Source organism: Microcaecilia unicolor, chromosome 7 (genome assembly GCF_901765095.1).
Source record: "Microcaecilia unicolor chromosome 7, aMicUni1.1, whole genome shotgun sequence".
Taxonomy (NCBI): domain Eukaryota; kingdom Metazoa; phylum Chordata; class Amphibia; order Gymnophiona; family Siphonopidae; genus Microcaecilia; species Microcaecilia unicolor.
Window position 1 is genome coordinate 184700341 of NC_044037.1, and position 15414 is coordinate 184715754.

Consider the following 15414-nt stretch of genomic DNA (forward strand, 5'->3'; position numbering starts at 1 on the left):
TGAACACAGCAGGGAAGAACCCCTTCATTGTGTACCAGCTGCCTCCTCCTAGTATCTCTTTTACTGATGGTATTATGCACACTGAATAAATTCCAGAAATTATGTACCAAAAAAAAAATCAAAATAATGCACAACAAAATAATACAACATATTAAATAGGATAGTATTTGCAGTTTTCTGGAAATATATGCAGGTACTTTCACACTTGATTCCAAGTCAACCCTAGCTCCCTAGTCTGGCATCTTCCTGTTGGTTGTGTGAACACTGGTATTCAGCAGCACTGTAACAAAAACCCTGTGGTTATTGGCAACCATAAATTTACCTATCAGTGTTTTTGGTAGGTTGACAAATGGCCACCAGGCCTCAGATCTCTTAGGTCCTCTTTTACAAAATCGCACTAGCGATTCCCGCATGGCAATGCCGGCAAAGTCCATTGAAAGTGAATGGGCTTTGTCGGCATTGCCTCGCTGGGATCACTAGCGCAGTTTGGTAAAAGAGGCCCTTAGTCTTTAGCTTACAGTGATACATGTTCCCCTATAGTGTGCAAAATATAAAGATAGCAGATATAAATTTCAAAAACTGACATATTCCAATCAGTATACTACACATTAACAGATACAAATAATAAAAATGGGAAATAAGTTGATACATTTTTATTGGACTAACCTAATACATTTTTGATTAACTTTCAGAGGCCAAAACCTCCTGCCTCAGATCAGGACCAGATAGTATACTGCTGTTATAGTATTCTCTCCTGACTTGAGGCTGGAAGTTTGGGCCTCTGAAAGCTAATCAAAAATGTATTAAAATTAGCCCAATATAAAACTATGACCTTATTTTCCATTTTGTGTTTTATTTGTAGTTATTAACCTTTATTAACACAATTACCACATTGCTTCATCCTAAATTAAAAATAAACTTCTCCTCCTTTTTCTTTCAGTTTTCCTCAATTTATTTTTCAGCTTCTCTGTCCAAATTTAATTCATTCTTACGATCCAGTCTTTAATTTCCCTCATTTTCCCTCACTCTGACTCTCCTCAGTCCCCTTCTTCTTAGTCTCCATACTTTCACTAGCTCTATCCTATTCCTCCTTTCTATCCAGCATCTTCTCTCTTTCTTTTCTCACTCTTCCATCCAGCATTTTCCCTCTTTCTCTCCCCTTCCTTCCATCCAGCATGTACCCTCTCTTTATTGCCATCCTTCCATCCAGTGCCTCCCTCTCTTTCACACCCCATCCTTCATCTAACGCCTCCCCTCTATCTTTCTCTCCTTACCCTCCCAGCTAGCATCTTCCCTATTTCTTTCCCCACGCTTCCATCCAGTATCTCCAATCTTTCTCTCTCTCCCCCTACTATGAATCATTTTCCCCTCCCCTTCCATTCAACATCTCCCACCTCTCCCCCTCCCCCATCTGGTATCTTTTCCTTCCTGGGTCTACCTGCGGCCCCATAATGCCAGCCCTCCCCATGATCACGCTCCCTCTCCCCCCCCCCCCCCATGCCAGCTCCCCCTTCTGTTTGAGTCCCCACCTGATCAAGCCCCTGCTGTGGTGCACACGCAAACACATACAGATACCCCCTGAGGCACAGACCCTTCTATTTCAGCCCCCCCTCCATGTGTGGCCAGAAGCACGACACTTGGCAGGCTTCTCCCAGGCCCAACCCCCTCCCCATGGTGCAACCTAGATAACTTGCCCATTTATGGAAACCTGACCCCTATACCACTGGAAGTTATGGTGGCTATTTTTGATGACCCGAGTCTCATGGCTAACATATGGCCTGATGCTCCCAGGTGCCTTCTTTAAGGGACCAGAGCTTTAGTAAAGCACTACCCTGCACCCCTAATCCCTCAATCAATGCCCCACCCCTGTCTTGGCACCTTGACTCCTTGTGAAGTGCTCCCTGTGGAACCTCACTCACCAAGGCAACTCCCTTTGCAAACCCACTCCCACTCCCCAATCCCCTGAAGGTCCTCAACCCTCTCAGGCCCTCCAGCCTACCTGATCAAATCCATGGTGATCCAGTGGAATGGGGTAGGAGTGATATCCAGTTACTCCTAACCCTTGCAGTTCTGGGTTCAAAATGGCAGCTGTGATCTCTAGTGGAAGTCTTGCAGTACTCCCGTTAGGACAACAGTTGACCAGTGATTGTGAGGTGTTGGGTCATGAGATCGGTGACAAAGGAGTACTTTTTCCCTACAGCTGCCCAGCCCTTGAAAAGATGACAAGCCCAACTTGAGGCCCACCTTTGCTTTGTTGTAGCCAGGAACTCTTATCCTCTTTAACATCTTTCTTTCCCCTCTGTTGAACTTTATCCAGGATCATGGCTATTTCCCCTATTGCTATGCCGATGACATTCAGATCCTCTGCTGCTTTACTGATCCTTCCACCTCTCTCACATCTTTAAACACCTGTCTTAGCCATGTCTCCAGATGGTTAAGAGACAACCTTCTTTACCTCAACTCTTCCAAATGCAAATCAATTATATTTACTAACCCACATATCTCTTAGCCCACTTGTCACTCCATTAACGACAAACCACTTACCTTTTGAGACTCCATCAAAATACTGGGTGTTATCTTTGACAGCAAACTCACTTTCAAACTCCAAATCAGCTCTGTTGTTCAATCAACATATTTTGCTATGCACTATATCCATTCTGTCAGACATTACCTCTCTCCTCCTCTCATTCACATTCTTATTCTTGCCTTGGTCATCTTGAAACTGGACCACTGTAATTCAGTCTATGCGACCTCCCTTTGTATTCGCTCAAATGGTTACAATTAGTTCAGTCCACTGATTTTAAATTACTTTACAACTCCTGCCACTTTGATCACGTCACCACCTAGTGGACTTCAAAAACATGCTCCCAGGTACACATCTCACCATTGCTCCCTTATCTTGTCTGCTGAGCCCCCAAAACCCACTGCCCATAGTGTACACAATAGCCCTAATGGGTGAAGGGGCACCTATATGTGAGTACAGTGGGTTTCTGGTGTGTTTTGGAGGGCTCACAGTTTTCCCCACAAATGTGACAGGTAGAGGAACATAGGAACCAGAGACCCCCCACTCCATGGTGAACTGCACTTCACTGACCACTACACTACTCCAGGGACCTGCATGCTGCTCTAATAGACCTGGCTTTAACATCTGAGGCTGTCATAGAGGTTGCTAAATCATATTTGTATTCACATTTGTGGAGGGTGGGAGGGGGTCAGTGACCACTGGGAGGCTATTGGGGGTCACCCCTGATTCCCTCCAGTGGTCATCTGGTCATTTAGGGTAACCTTGTGTGCCTTATTCATTCTGAAAACAGGTCTAGCTCAAAACGTCTTAGTTTTAATCCTGGATGGTTTTGAATTGTTCCATTATAGCTGAAAAACGTCCAAGTGTTAGGAACGCCCAGATCCCACCTTTAACACACCCCTGACACGCTCCCTTGTGATCTGAATGCACTTGTGACGGACTTCATAGAATGTCTAAAAATTAGTTTCGAAAATACCAATTTGGATGTTTTTTTGAGAAAAACGTTCAAATGCAGATTTATGCCACTTTTTGGACATTTTTCTCTTTTGAAAATGAGCTCCATAGTAACTTTAATCTATTAATACCATTTAAAACTAGAGGCAAAATCGGCCCTCTAAAATTCTAGTCTAATGAACAATTTGGCAATTTACTTACTTCCAATTCATATACAAATTTCATCCAAGAGCGGAATGACACTTGCAAAAATTGTCTTAGGCGAATTTGCACAGATAATAAACAAATCCTGACCTAAAAAGAAAGATATCTTCATGGTTTAATGATGAACTTTTGCAAATGAAATGCAAATGTAGATGACAAGAAAGAATCTGGATCAAAAATAAATCCACTGAACAATGAATTAATTGGAAAAAGTTCCTAAAAACATGCAAACGTATGATCATCAAAGCAAAAACTACCTATTACTCAAAAGTTATAGGAGAAATTACTTTTTTCCCATTATTTTTTTCTGCAGAATGGTGTACATAAAGATATGCTTACCAACCTGGCACTTTGCTCTCTGCCTGGCTCCATCTTTCTGAATGATCTCTTAATCTATCTTCCTATTTTCCAGGTCTCATCCCAGCATGGACTTTTTTCTTCTGTCCTTACTCTTTTTCCTTTTCATTCTTATCTTTCCATATCACTGTTTCCTCTTCCACTCTTCTCTCCAAATTCTGTCTGTTTTCCATTAATTAAAGAAAACTTTATACAGTAGTAAATAATTTACTGAATAACAGCCTGTAACCATTACAAATGAATCCACTCCAATTGCTGACCAATTGGCGACTTATTTTGAACACAAAATAACTAAAATCAGACAGGAATTAAATAACTCCTTAACATCAATAGATTATTTCCTTAATCTATATGATCCATTACCAGAATTTGGTCTGCTTTTCCTCTTCCACTGTTTCCTCTTCCACTCTTTCCTCCAAATTCTGTCTGTTTTCCATTAATCCCTTTTGATCCCAAAGAGTCTCCAGAGCTCCCATAAGTTTTCTGGACCCCTTCTTATCCTTCCTTTCTGCCACTCTTCCCTTCAACTCTCCTATCTCAATTCTTTTACATTTACATGAGGCACATACCCTGCAAGATCCCAGAGGAGCTCCATGCAGTTTACAATAAGATCAAAGTACAAGGCATTCCCTGCGTCTAAAAAGTTTAAAAATATATTTCATTGCTTATTACATAATCGAAAAAGATTTGGACTGACCTATCGTTCTAATGTCTAAAGGTAAAGAATTCCACCACTTCATAGACTGGAAAGAGAATAGATCATCAAAAACAGATCTGTAAATGACACCCTTAGGGCTAGGATACTGCAATAAAAGAGCCAAGGGCACCATGACATTGTGAAAGAATTACAAAGATCTGATAGATACGCAGGGGCAAAACCATTCAAAATGAAGAAAGTAACTGTACATAGTTTAAATACAACTCATGACCTGACAGGCAGCCAATGCAATTTCCACAAAAGTGGGGCAGCTGGTTCATACCCAGAAGAACTACGGATCAGTCTAGCTGCTGTATTTTGAAATGTCTGGAGCTTCTTCCAGAGACCTTCCAATAAATCTAATACTACATTACAGTAAATGACTGTGCCAAAAGTCTAAAAGCATTAAAATTCAACTTAGATCTCAATCTCCTTAGTCATTTCATATTATAAAATCCTTTCTTTAACATTTGATTGACATGAGGTTTGAAAGATAAATATTCATCAAAAACTACTCCCAAATTCTTTAATTGTTTTTCCAGTTCAAATGTGTAATCTTATTCACAACAAGAACTGATTCTCCAAAAGGCTTATATTGATTTCCCAAAACTATGAATTTTGTTTTTTCATTATTTAGCTTTAATCTGAACAAAGAAGTCCAATCATTTAAAATTTTTAAGCCAAGCTCAATCCTATTATAAATCTCCCTCTATACTCAACTTCCTCTTCCTGTTTTTCTTTTCTACTTTTATTTTTGTTTGTTTTTATTGTAATTTGCCAGTTAAGCTGGTTTATTATTTGTGCACTGCTCAGAAACCACAAGGTCATTGCGGTATCAAAGTACTTTTTAGTTTAGTTTAGTGTTTTGTTTTTTAAATCATTTATTTATAATTTTTCATTTTACAAGGATCACTTGCAAACAGTAATACAGAAATGACTGCACATTAATACAAGATAAGAAGAAAACAATCCCAACTAGATATATGGATTATATACAGTCTTTCTCTTTCTTAGACCACAAAGTGAAGAAAAATAGGGAGAGTGAGATAAAACAAGGAGATCAATTAAACAGTAAACAGAAAAAAGAAAACATGGTATTAACCTGATTATCCCCAGATATTACTCATCTAATTCATTATTCCACATTGATCATCTGGTTGGCTTCTTCAAGACCAAATACGGTGTATAGTCAATTCATTTAATTGAGAACATACTTATTGTCCAGATTTTACTTAGAAATAATACATCTGATTACATTCTTTCTCTTTTAAAAACCAGAAATGATTTAGTTTAGTTTAAAATGAATGAAATAAGATTGTGCTTGGTAGAGTCATCTAAATCATGCTATTCTTCAGGGCTCTGATTAACATTCACAAATTCTTACACCATTTTCATAGGTGAAGTTCACTAGTGCTGTGAAGCTGTCAGAAGGAGGACCAGGAAGTGGCATGGACAATGGACGAGATGAAGAGGAGAATTTCTTCAAGCGTCTTGGTAAATGGCGCTCCAGTCGAAGGAATCCATCCAAGCTTCATCACACAGAAGAAAAAGATGGTTAGATATCAGGGTTCTTTTTCTTCTGTTCTTTTTTTATTATTTTTATTTTATTTTCTTCTTTCCTTTTTTTTTTTTTTGAATCCTCCAAACCCTCTTTCCTCCATGGGTTTTATGTCCATTTTGTTCTTCACTACAACCTTTTGTTTCTCTAGCACATTACATTTTTTTTATTTTCCTTTTTCTTCCTATTTTAATAAAACCTAGAGAAATTGAAAGGAAAATTATAAATATTAAAAGGAATGAGTTTACAAGGTAAAATGTAAACTCATCTTTGGACTTTTAAAGCTGCTAATGCAGAATCCAATATACCTTCTTGGGGAAGTGTATCCACAGCATGCAAAAAAAAAAGAATCAATTGAAATTTAAATTAAGCTTTTCATTTGGAACAAGCAAGTACAAAAATAGAGACTGCTTAATGAGAGCCATGGTAAAAATGATGGATGGCCCATCAGTTTTCTTGCTAGCGTTGGCTTGGCTTTTCTAGAAAAGCTCAGCATTTCTGAAATAGAAAACCCTCTACAGACCTTGTTTTAATTATCTATTTTCTTCTGTGTTTGCATGTTCGGCATCCGCATAATACTCCTTAGCAAGACACTGTCCTACTTGTCTTAGTCAAAAGGAAAATTGAAATAAAGAAGTATGTTGCTTCACGGGAAAGCCATACTTGCATTGCTATCCAAAAACATAAAAGGTTTAGGACAACAGAACTGTTTGAAAGGTAGCTGCTCAGATTCCAACTCCTGCTGCAATTGTTCACCATATTTATGTTGTATTTGATAGTTCTGATGTTAGAATTCAAGCTTGATCTCATTTTGAACAGAGATTTTGCAGCTTGACATGCTTTTGTGCTTTTACAGATAGACGAGGAGAGGTTCCAGCATTCCCAGCATCAGGTTATGAATAATTTAGAGGCTTATTTATTAACAATTAATATGTGCAAATGCCGTTAACATGAATTATTTGCTGCAGGTTCTATTTTATATCATGGATCCTATGGCAATTAATGTGTGTGAATGGCGTTACTGCGCACTGTTAGCAAATGACTCCCTTGGAGGATTATTTTTATAATAGGGCACTCTCTATAGATGCTGGTTAAGGCACCTCTTTTAATCCTATTCTATAAAGAAAGGTAGATGCCTACTTCTCTTAATAGAATGCTAGTGTAAATGTCTGAAAATGTGCACACATTTAGGTGTGATCAGTTACACCAGCCCTGTAGCTGGGGTATATGTCCATGACTAGATGTTGGCATGCACACGCATAATTGATAAAATTCTATATATACAGTACATGTGTACCTGTCTGCTTTGGCCATGGTCCACCAACCAACCATCAAAGTACACTCTATCAAATCATGGTACATACTTTTCCACAGGATGGTATTCTAAACGTGGTCATTTAAACACATAAGTGGTTCTCTATGCATGGAAATGACTAGAATATCACCATTGATATATAGGAATAAACTAAAGATATTGTTAGGGAGCTGGTTTCCTACTATAACTATGCATATAAATATAGAAACACGGTCTCAAATATGTAAGCATGAATATAGCTTTTCTGGAGGAAAACACCTCTAGAAGCACCTCACCTGATACAAACAATGTGAGGGCTATGGCTTCATAATCATCGGCGGCTAAAAACCTCCTTATTTTTAAATTATTTTTCAATTTATATGTGCATCACACTGCCGTGCAATCTTAGAGAATTACTTAACTTAGGCAGACGAGCAGCCTACTTCAGTCAAAGACTGTGATCAGACCGTGGTGGGGGCCACCTAAGTTTTTGTACCAGCTCCTTTAAGATGTCTCTAGGGAGCATCAGTCCATGTTGTAGCGGCCCAATGATTCCAGGCAGGAAAAATAAAGACAGCTTTCAGCTGGTGTTATTTTTCCAGCAATAATGCAGCTTGTGAAGTTCACCACAAGCTGCATTATTCAATTTACAAAATAATGAGGTCTTCTGCATATATTTACATGCTTTGCATCTCATCATTAGGTAGTCCATGATAAGTTAAACTTACATGTTACGGTAGTGTAATGCATATTATTTCCGTTTAACATGTGTCAAATGGCAAATAACGTGTATTATTGCCTTAACACATGCTAGTGATTACACCCTGAGGAAGCAATTCTACAAAATGGGTGCTAGCATTTACATGCATGCTACATCTGAGTATTTATTTATTTATTTGTTGCATTTGTATCCCACATTTTCCCACCTTTTTGCAGGCTCAATGTGACTTACATATTGCCGTTAATGGCGTTAGCCGATTCCGGTCTGAACAAATACATGGTACGAATGAATACAAGGTGATGTTGTGATAGATAAGGTACATAGGTGTAGATTGGGGAACTTATAAAGGGGGGGGAGGAAGAGTTAGGTAATGTCCATTACGTTCTTTGGTTGCATTGTTTCGCAGGTGTCCATGTATTTTTATGTTGGGTCGATGGGGTATGCTCTTTTGAACAGTACTACTACTACTACTATTTAACATTTCTAAAGCGCTACAAGGGTTACGCAGCGCTGTACAATTTAACATAGAGGGACAGTCCCTGCTCAATGAGCTTACAATCTAAAATTTCCGGAAATTAAGGTGGTCTGGCTTAGTTTTTACTATTTTTGGCAGTGCATTGAATAGTTGTGTGCTTAAGTAGGAAAAGCTGGATTCATAGGTGGATTTATATTTGAGTCCTTTGTTGCTTGGGTAGTGAAGGTTTAGATATGATCGTGTAGACTTAGTGGTATTTCTGTTTGGCAGGTAATTGAGGTCTGTCATGTATCCAGGTGCCTCGCCGTAGATGATTTTATGAACGTGATTCGTTCTTTGGTTGGTAGCCAATGCAGTTTTTCTCAGTGGTTTGGCGCTGTCAAAATGCGTTTTTCCAAATATAAGTCTGGCTGCTGTGTTTTGGGCGATTTGAAGTTTTTTTTATGATTTGATCTTTGCATCCCGCATAGATTCCATTACAGTAGTCTGCATGACTTAGTACCATTGTTTGTATCAGGTTTCGAAATATGTATGTTTAGAATACTAGCATATATGCACATATCACCTATTGAATGCATGTATATGTGACTATTCCACCTAAGCATTATTTTGTAAATACACACGTATTTGCAAGGGAGTGTATGTGCAAGGAAGTGTACATATAATCTGGGCAGAGCAGGGGTTTGACAAACATTTACATCAGAGGCGTAGCTAGGTGGGTCACTAGGGAAGTGGCCGCTCCCCCAAACAGACTTCTGATGGCACTGGCACCTATTTTTGATGCGATCTATTGTGTTTAAATTAAGCGCTGGTGACATTGGCTCTCTGCTTATCCCGCACCCTCAACCTGGCTATGCTTCTGATTTACATGCATAACTTATAGAATATTATAAGAGACACGTGTATCTCCAGCACTTAAGTGCAATCATTTACATGTTCGACGTAAGGAAAAAAGCAGCTGCAGGGCAGGCAATGCGGCGAAGAACAGCGCTGGAGGAAGGCTTCTGCTTGTGGGATTTGGGGACTCCCCGCCAGCCAAACCAGAGGCCCCGAAGCCCTTTGTCTGCTCCTCCCCAGCCTCTACGGGGGGCCTGGCACCAGAGTTTTCTGTCTCCTGCTCCTGTCGGGATGCAATCACCCGGGTCCGGTCAGGAGCAGGAGAGAGACAGACCCCGGCATTGGGCCCCCTTTGATGCTGGGCCTGGGGGAATTTTGCCCTCCCTCTCAGTAGCCCTGATTGGGGGGGGATTTAAAATGGTGGACTAGGTAAACTGAGTTGTATTCTTAGTCTATTTTCAAGACTGCACTAGAAGCATACACTTCATGGATTCTGTCACAATAAACGCAGCAGAGACAGTTTAAGGAATACACACATTACCAAGAGAATAATAAAATTATTTTATGCAAGGGATGACCCCACATGGTTGTGTTTCAGGAACCCACAACTCATGCAACAGTATGTCACAGTGCTCAGAGTGCTACTTTTCAAAGATATTAAAGGCATTTATTTATGTGTTTTATTGGATTGGAATATTCCTTGGCTACCTCCACTATCAGACTCATTTTCAAAAGAGGTAGGCGTCCAAAAGGTGACATAAGTCAGCATTTGGATGTTTATCTCACAGAAATGTCCAAACCATAATTGTCAAAACCTCTTTTTGGACGTCTTTCTCTGAAGTCCGTCAGAAGGACGTCCAAATCTCAAGGGGGCGTGCCAAAGGCGTTCCTAAGACATGGACGTCTTTCAGCTATAATGGAACAAAACAAAGACATTTTGAGCTAGACCTATTTTTATAGCAAATAGCTGTAGTGGGAATTGAGCCCACTTCCCCACGATCAAAGTCTGCTACACTAACCACTAGACTACTCCTCTACTCCACACAAGAGGTGCCCCAAATGACCAGATGACCACTGGAGGGACTCAGGGATCACCTCCCCTTACTCCGCCAGTGGTCACTATCCCCCTCCCACCCCCAAAAAAATTTGATTAAAAATATTACTTGCCAGCCTCTATGCCAGCCACAGATGTTATACTCAGGCCAATTAGAATAGCATGCAGGTCCCTGGAGTAGTCTAGTAGTGGTGCAGTGCAGTGGACCCAGGCTTTTACCTCCCCCTACTTGTTACACTTGTGAAGGAAACTGTGAGCCCTCCAAAACCCACCAGAAACCCACTGTACCTACATATTGGTGCTCCCTTCACCTGTAAGGGCTATGGTAATGGTGTACAGTTGGGGGTAGTGGGTTTGGGGTGGGTTTTGGGGGGGGGCTCAGCAGACAAGGTAAAGGAGCAATGGTCAGATGTGTACCTGGGAGCATTTTATAAAGTCCACTGCAGTGCCCCCAAGGATGCCCTATTGCTTTCCTGGGACGTCACTTTTCCACTATTCTACCTGATGCCAAGCTTTCTATTTTTTTTTATAACATCTGAGCCTTGTGTCTATTGTTTATCATTAGATGTGGGCTTTGAATTCAGATCTATAGATGAAAAGGAGGACTTATTACATATCTAAATACCAGAGTGCTTTTTCCATACTTCATAGCAAGAATGTACATTCCCTAATTACCTGTCCCAATGCAACTGAAACTTTTACCTCCTCAGTGCATGTACATGGTTTCATCCCTGTGTAGATTCTCTGATGCCATGTGAGGCTTTCTTTCCAACCAAAGCTTTTACCACACTCAGGACATATAAATGGTTTCACTCCTGTGTGTATTCTCTGGTGCATTGTGAGGTTTACCGTCTGACCAAAGCTTTTACCAGACTCTATACATGCAAATGGTTTCTCTCCTGATGCACTTTGAGATTTACATTATAACCAACGCTTTTACCATACTTAGAACATGTGAATGGTTTCACTTTATTGTGGATCTTCTTGTGTATTTTGTACGTTTTGTATTTGGATGTATTTGTTTGAAAATGGACCAAAAAATGAAACATCCAAATCACAAAACATTTTTCCAAACAGCATTTTCAAAAGGAAAAGATAGACTTTTTTTGTAGAAAATGACCTTTCCTGTTCTGATTTTGGACGTTTTACAAAAAATGTCCAAATTCAGAATTCAAATCACAAAAAGTCCAAATCACAGGATGTCCATAGTATTTTCGAACACAAAAGATAGACGTCAATGTTTTTCGAAAATGACCTTCTTTCCTGTTTGGAATTTGGGCGTCTTTGTAAAACGTCCAAATTCTTGATTTAGACGTTTCTTTCGAAAATGCCCCTCCACGCCTCTTGTATTAGTTCTGTGAAATTCTTTCTTCCTCTTTCTGAGGCTCAGTCAGATTTCAACAAAGCTGTAACTTCTACTGCACATCTTGCACTGGTTTGTGATAGGGATACGAGTGAGATACCATTCAGATTATGTGAAAATAATTTGAACTGTGTTGCAGAGACTAAAAATTTGGCCTACCTGACTGTTGCAGTTCACAAATACATGGTGGAGGTAAATACAATGGGGCTTCGCTGCTTCTTTCTGGGCCTCCTCAACCTAGTGGGCCCTAAGCTTTTATACTTTCTGGACCATGCCCTCCTGGCTCCTCCACTTTCATGTCACTTCCCATCATGCAACACTCCTCTGCAGCCACAAAACAAAGGAACGTAGGTCAGACCCAAATGCTATGAATAAAACTGTTTTAAGAGGTTGGGGCCTTGGAGCCGGTCTGACTCTCGTCTACTTGCTCTCACTGTACCATGTGACCTTCTATATAATTTCCTTTCTCAGATGCTGCTGCACATCAAGTGGCTCACCTTGATCCACATGTTTATTCATGCCTTCAAAAAAAAATGTAACAGATTGGTAAAGCAAGTCTTCCCTCGGCTAAATCTGTCACATTAAACCATGTCTTTTTACGTATTCAGTAATTTTGTTCTTTATAATAGCATCTATCATTTTTCCTGGCACTGACATCAGGCTCACTGGTCTGTAGTTTCCTAGATCACCCATGGAACCCTCTTTAAAAATTGACATTACATTGGCTACCCTCCAATTTTCAGGTACCTTAGATGATTTTATTGATAGATTATTTGTGGGAATCTAGGCAAGGGTGGGCCCGGAGTCCTGATAAATGGAGCAATGCAGCAAACAGCATAGATTTCTTCTTGAAATATGATCTCAAAACAACTGATTTATCCGCTTTATTTAAAAAGGTGACCAGTAGGGTAGACCTGGTCAAAATAGTATCAGTACAGTTATCTAAAGAGACAGTTAAATTAACACTGCCTAAAGAACCCATTTCCACCAGATCATCCTGTCGATTACCTGGCGGACAAGTTGAGCACATAACCCTAGTATTCTATAACACAGCACCTAAATGTTTGGAATGCCCATGCACCACCTATGGCTCACCCCCTTTTGGATTGTCTGTGAGGTACTTCAGGTGTCCAGCATTATAGAATTGTGCATAGGCAGATGCATTTAACTGCAAATTAATGCCAATTAAGAGCCAATTAACTCCAATTAATGCCAATAATTGGTTGTTCGCATCCAATTGGCTGATTATTTTATGCGCATCTGGGCACCTACCTTTGGGCAACCTATATAGAATTAGGGGGTCAATTTATTGCACTCCGGTGGTACTAGTATATCTTGGCACCTTCATTTAGGTGACTCAAGGTTGTGCAGTAAAAAGCCTATTTTATAACAGAACCTGGGCATCTAGGTTCTGTTATAGAACTGGTATCGATGTACCTAACATCTATACCAGTTTCAGAGCTGGAAAAAGTGAGGATGCCTAAATGCAGTAGGGACGCTTCTAACTTACAATACAAGTTATGTGCATAAATGCGAGCCCCCACCTATGTTCTTCCATTGACCCACCTATGTGTTTGCCACCTTGCAAATACGCTGTATGCAAGAGAACCACATATTTACAGAACAGTGCTTGGGTGGCATGCTGACATATTCGTGTGTATACGTAATATTCAAAATATTTATGCATGCAGTGGGAGCCTAAAGTTACTTCCAACTTTATAGAATTCCCTTTCACATGTTTAATGCTGTCCCATACTACAAAAAAGAATCACTTGTTCATGCAGCACAACACCAAACATATGACTGCCTTTAGAATATGGTATTCTGGATGCCTAACTATCCTCTGGTTTACTAAGGCTCGCTCGGGGGTGCTGCGCGGCAATGCTGACACAGCCCATACAAAATGAATAAGCTGTGTCAGCATTAGCGCACAGCACTGTTAACACGGCTTAGTAAACAGGGGGGGGGGGCATATGTTTCTACTGGATCATTTTGTGAGGGGTAGTGTAGCAATTATCATGATTGAGTCTCCAACTCTCAGATTAAGGGTGTGCACTATGGGCCTGAAAGCTATTGGGGGGGGGGGGAGGGGAGGGCTGAAGGTTTGCCTTAGACACCTAAAACCCTTGCCTTGGCCTTGAAATTAGGCCCAAATGCTGAGCACTGCAGCATTGGCATTCCTGTGTTGTTCTCTTGATGCTAGGTGGACTCAGCACACAAGAATAGTGTAGACTGCCTACACCACTTTGTTTGTGATGGTGAAAAGTAGCATCAGGAAAGAAGTGAGAGCTCGAATGAGGGGAAAGCAAGTAATTGAGGAAAATATTTTTCCAGCATTTGTTTAGATTGAAAACATGTAATTATAATGCACTTGAACGTAGAAATATTTATTTTAGCCCCAGATCTCACTGAATATGATTCAGCACTTCATGAGATCAATTAAATCTTTTGCTCTGCTTGGAGTTGGTGGAGCATTTATATGGTGAAACTTACTGGTGTGTGTGTGTGTGTGTGTGTGTGTGTGTGTGTGTGTGTGTACGTGCGCCAGTGGAGTAGCCATGGGGGGCCTTGGGTACCTGGCCCCTCAACCCCCCCCCCCCCCCCCACACACACACTTTGGGCTCAGGCCCCCTCAAAATGCGCTGTTCCTGTTAAATGGCAAGCAGGGATGCCGAAGCCCCACCAGCCAAAAAATTCATTTCCAAGCTGCTCCGCTCGTCCTCGTGCTGCTGCAGTACAGAAGTCAGCGGCATGCCTCCAGCCACCGATGCCGGAAACTCCTCGCACATGCTCAGTTTGCAAAGAACCAAGCCGAGTTGCCATGTTCGCTGGAAAACTGTAGAATTAGCAGGCCCCCACAGGAAAATTTCAAAAGTAGCAAGTAGCGACTCTTTGAGCGTTTTTTACCGCCAGGGCCTGAGGGTTGGTGGATTTTTCCCCTTGCCATCCTATTGGTCAAATTTGACCAATAGGAAAACAAAGGGGGGGCAGGATCCAGCCCACTTTATATGCTTCCCCCTCCCCCACTGCCGGATAAAACCTTCTGCACGCGCACCTCACTTTGGACTGGAGCTTCCTGTCCCAGCACGTGCTCTGCAGCTCCTGATAATGGCTCAAGGTGTCTTCGTTGGAGGAGCAGTATAGGGAAGTTGATTATGAGACACAAGCCAATCGCCTCAAGATCACTGCAGACAGCGAGTTTCACTGTGCTTCGGAGGAGAATGAAAGTCAGGAGCAGGCCCGTGCCTCGGCCTACAGGATAAGGGCATGGGGGTGCTGGGCACTCCGCTACACTAGTGATGATGATAATCAGGTTATAATAAATAACAGGGGACCGTTACAAGTTTGGGGGTGGGGGAAATGGTTTTCTTGGCGA

The 15414-nt window shown here is 41.0% G+C and overlaps 1 protein-coding gene across 1 annotated transcript in view; it reads left to right on the forward strand.

Annotated features, from left to right (window-relative positions):
- The window catches only part of UNC80 (unc-80 homolog, NALCN channel complex subunit), a 417216-nt gene that overhangs the window by 149801 nt on the left and 252001 nt on the right, over nucleotides 1-15414 (forward strand). Inside the window, 1 exon segment of the mRNA XM_030209474.1 lies at nucleotides 6134-6230. Within this exon segment, the coding sequence (XP_030065334.1) occupies nucleotides 6134-6230 (97 nt within the window).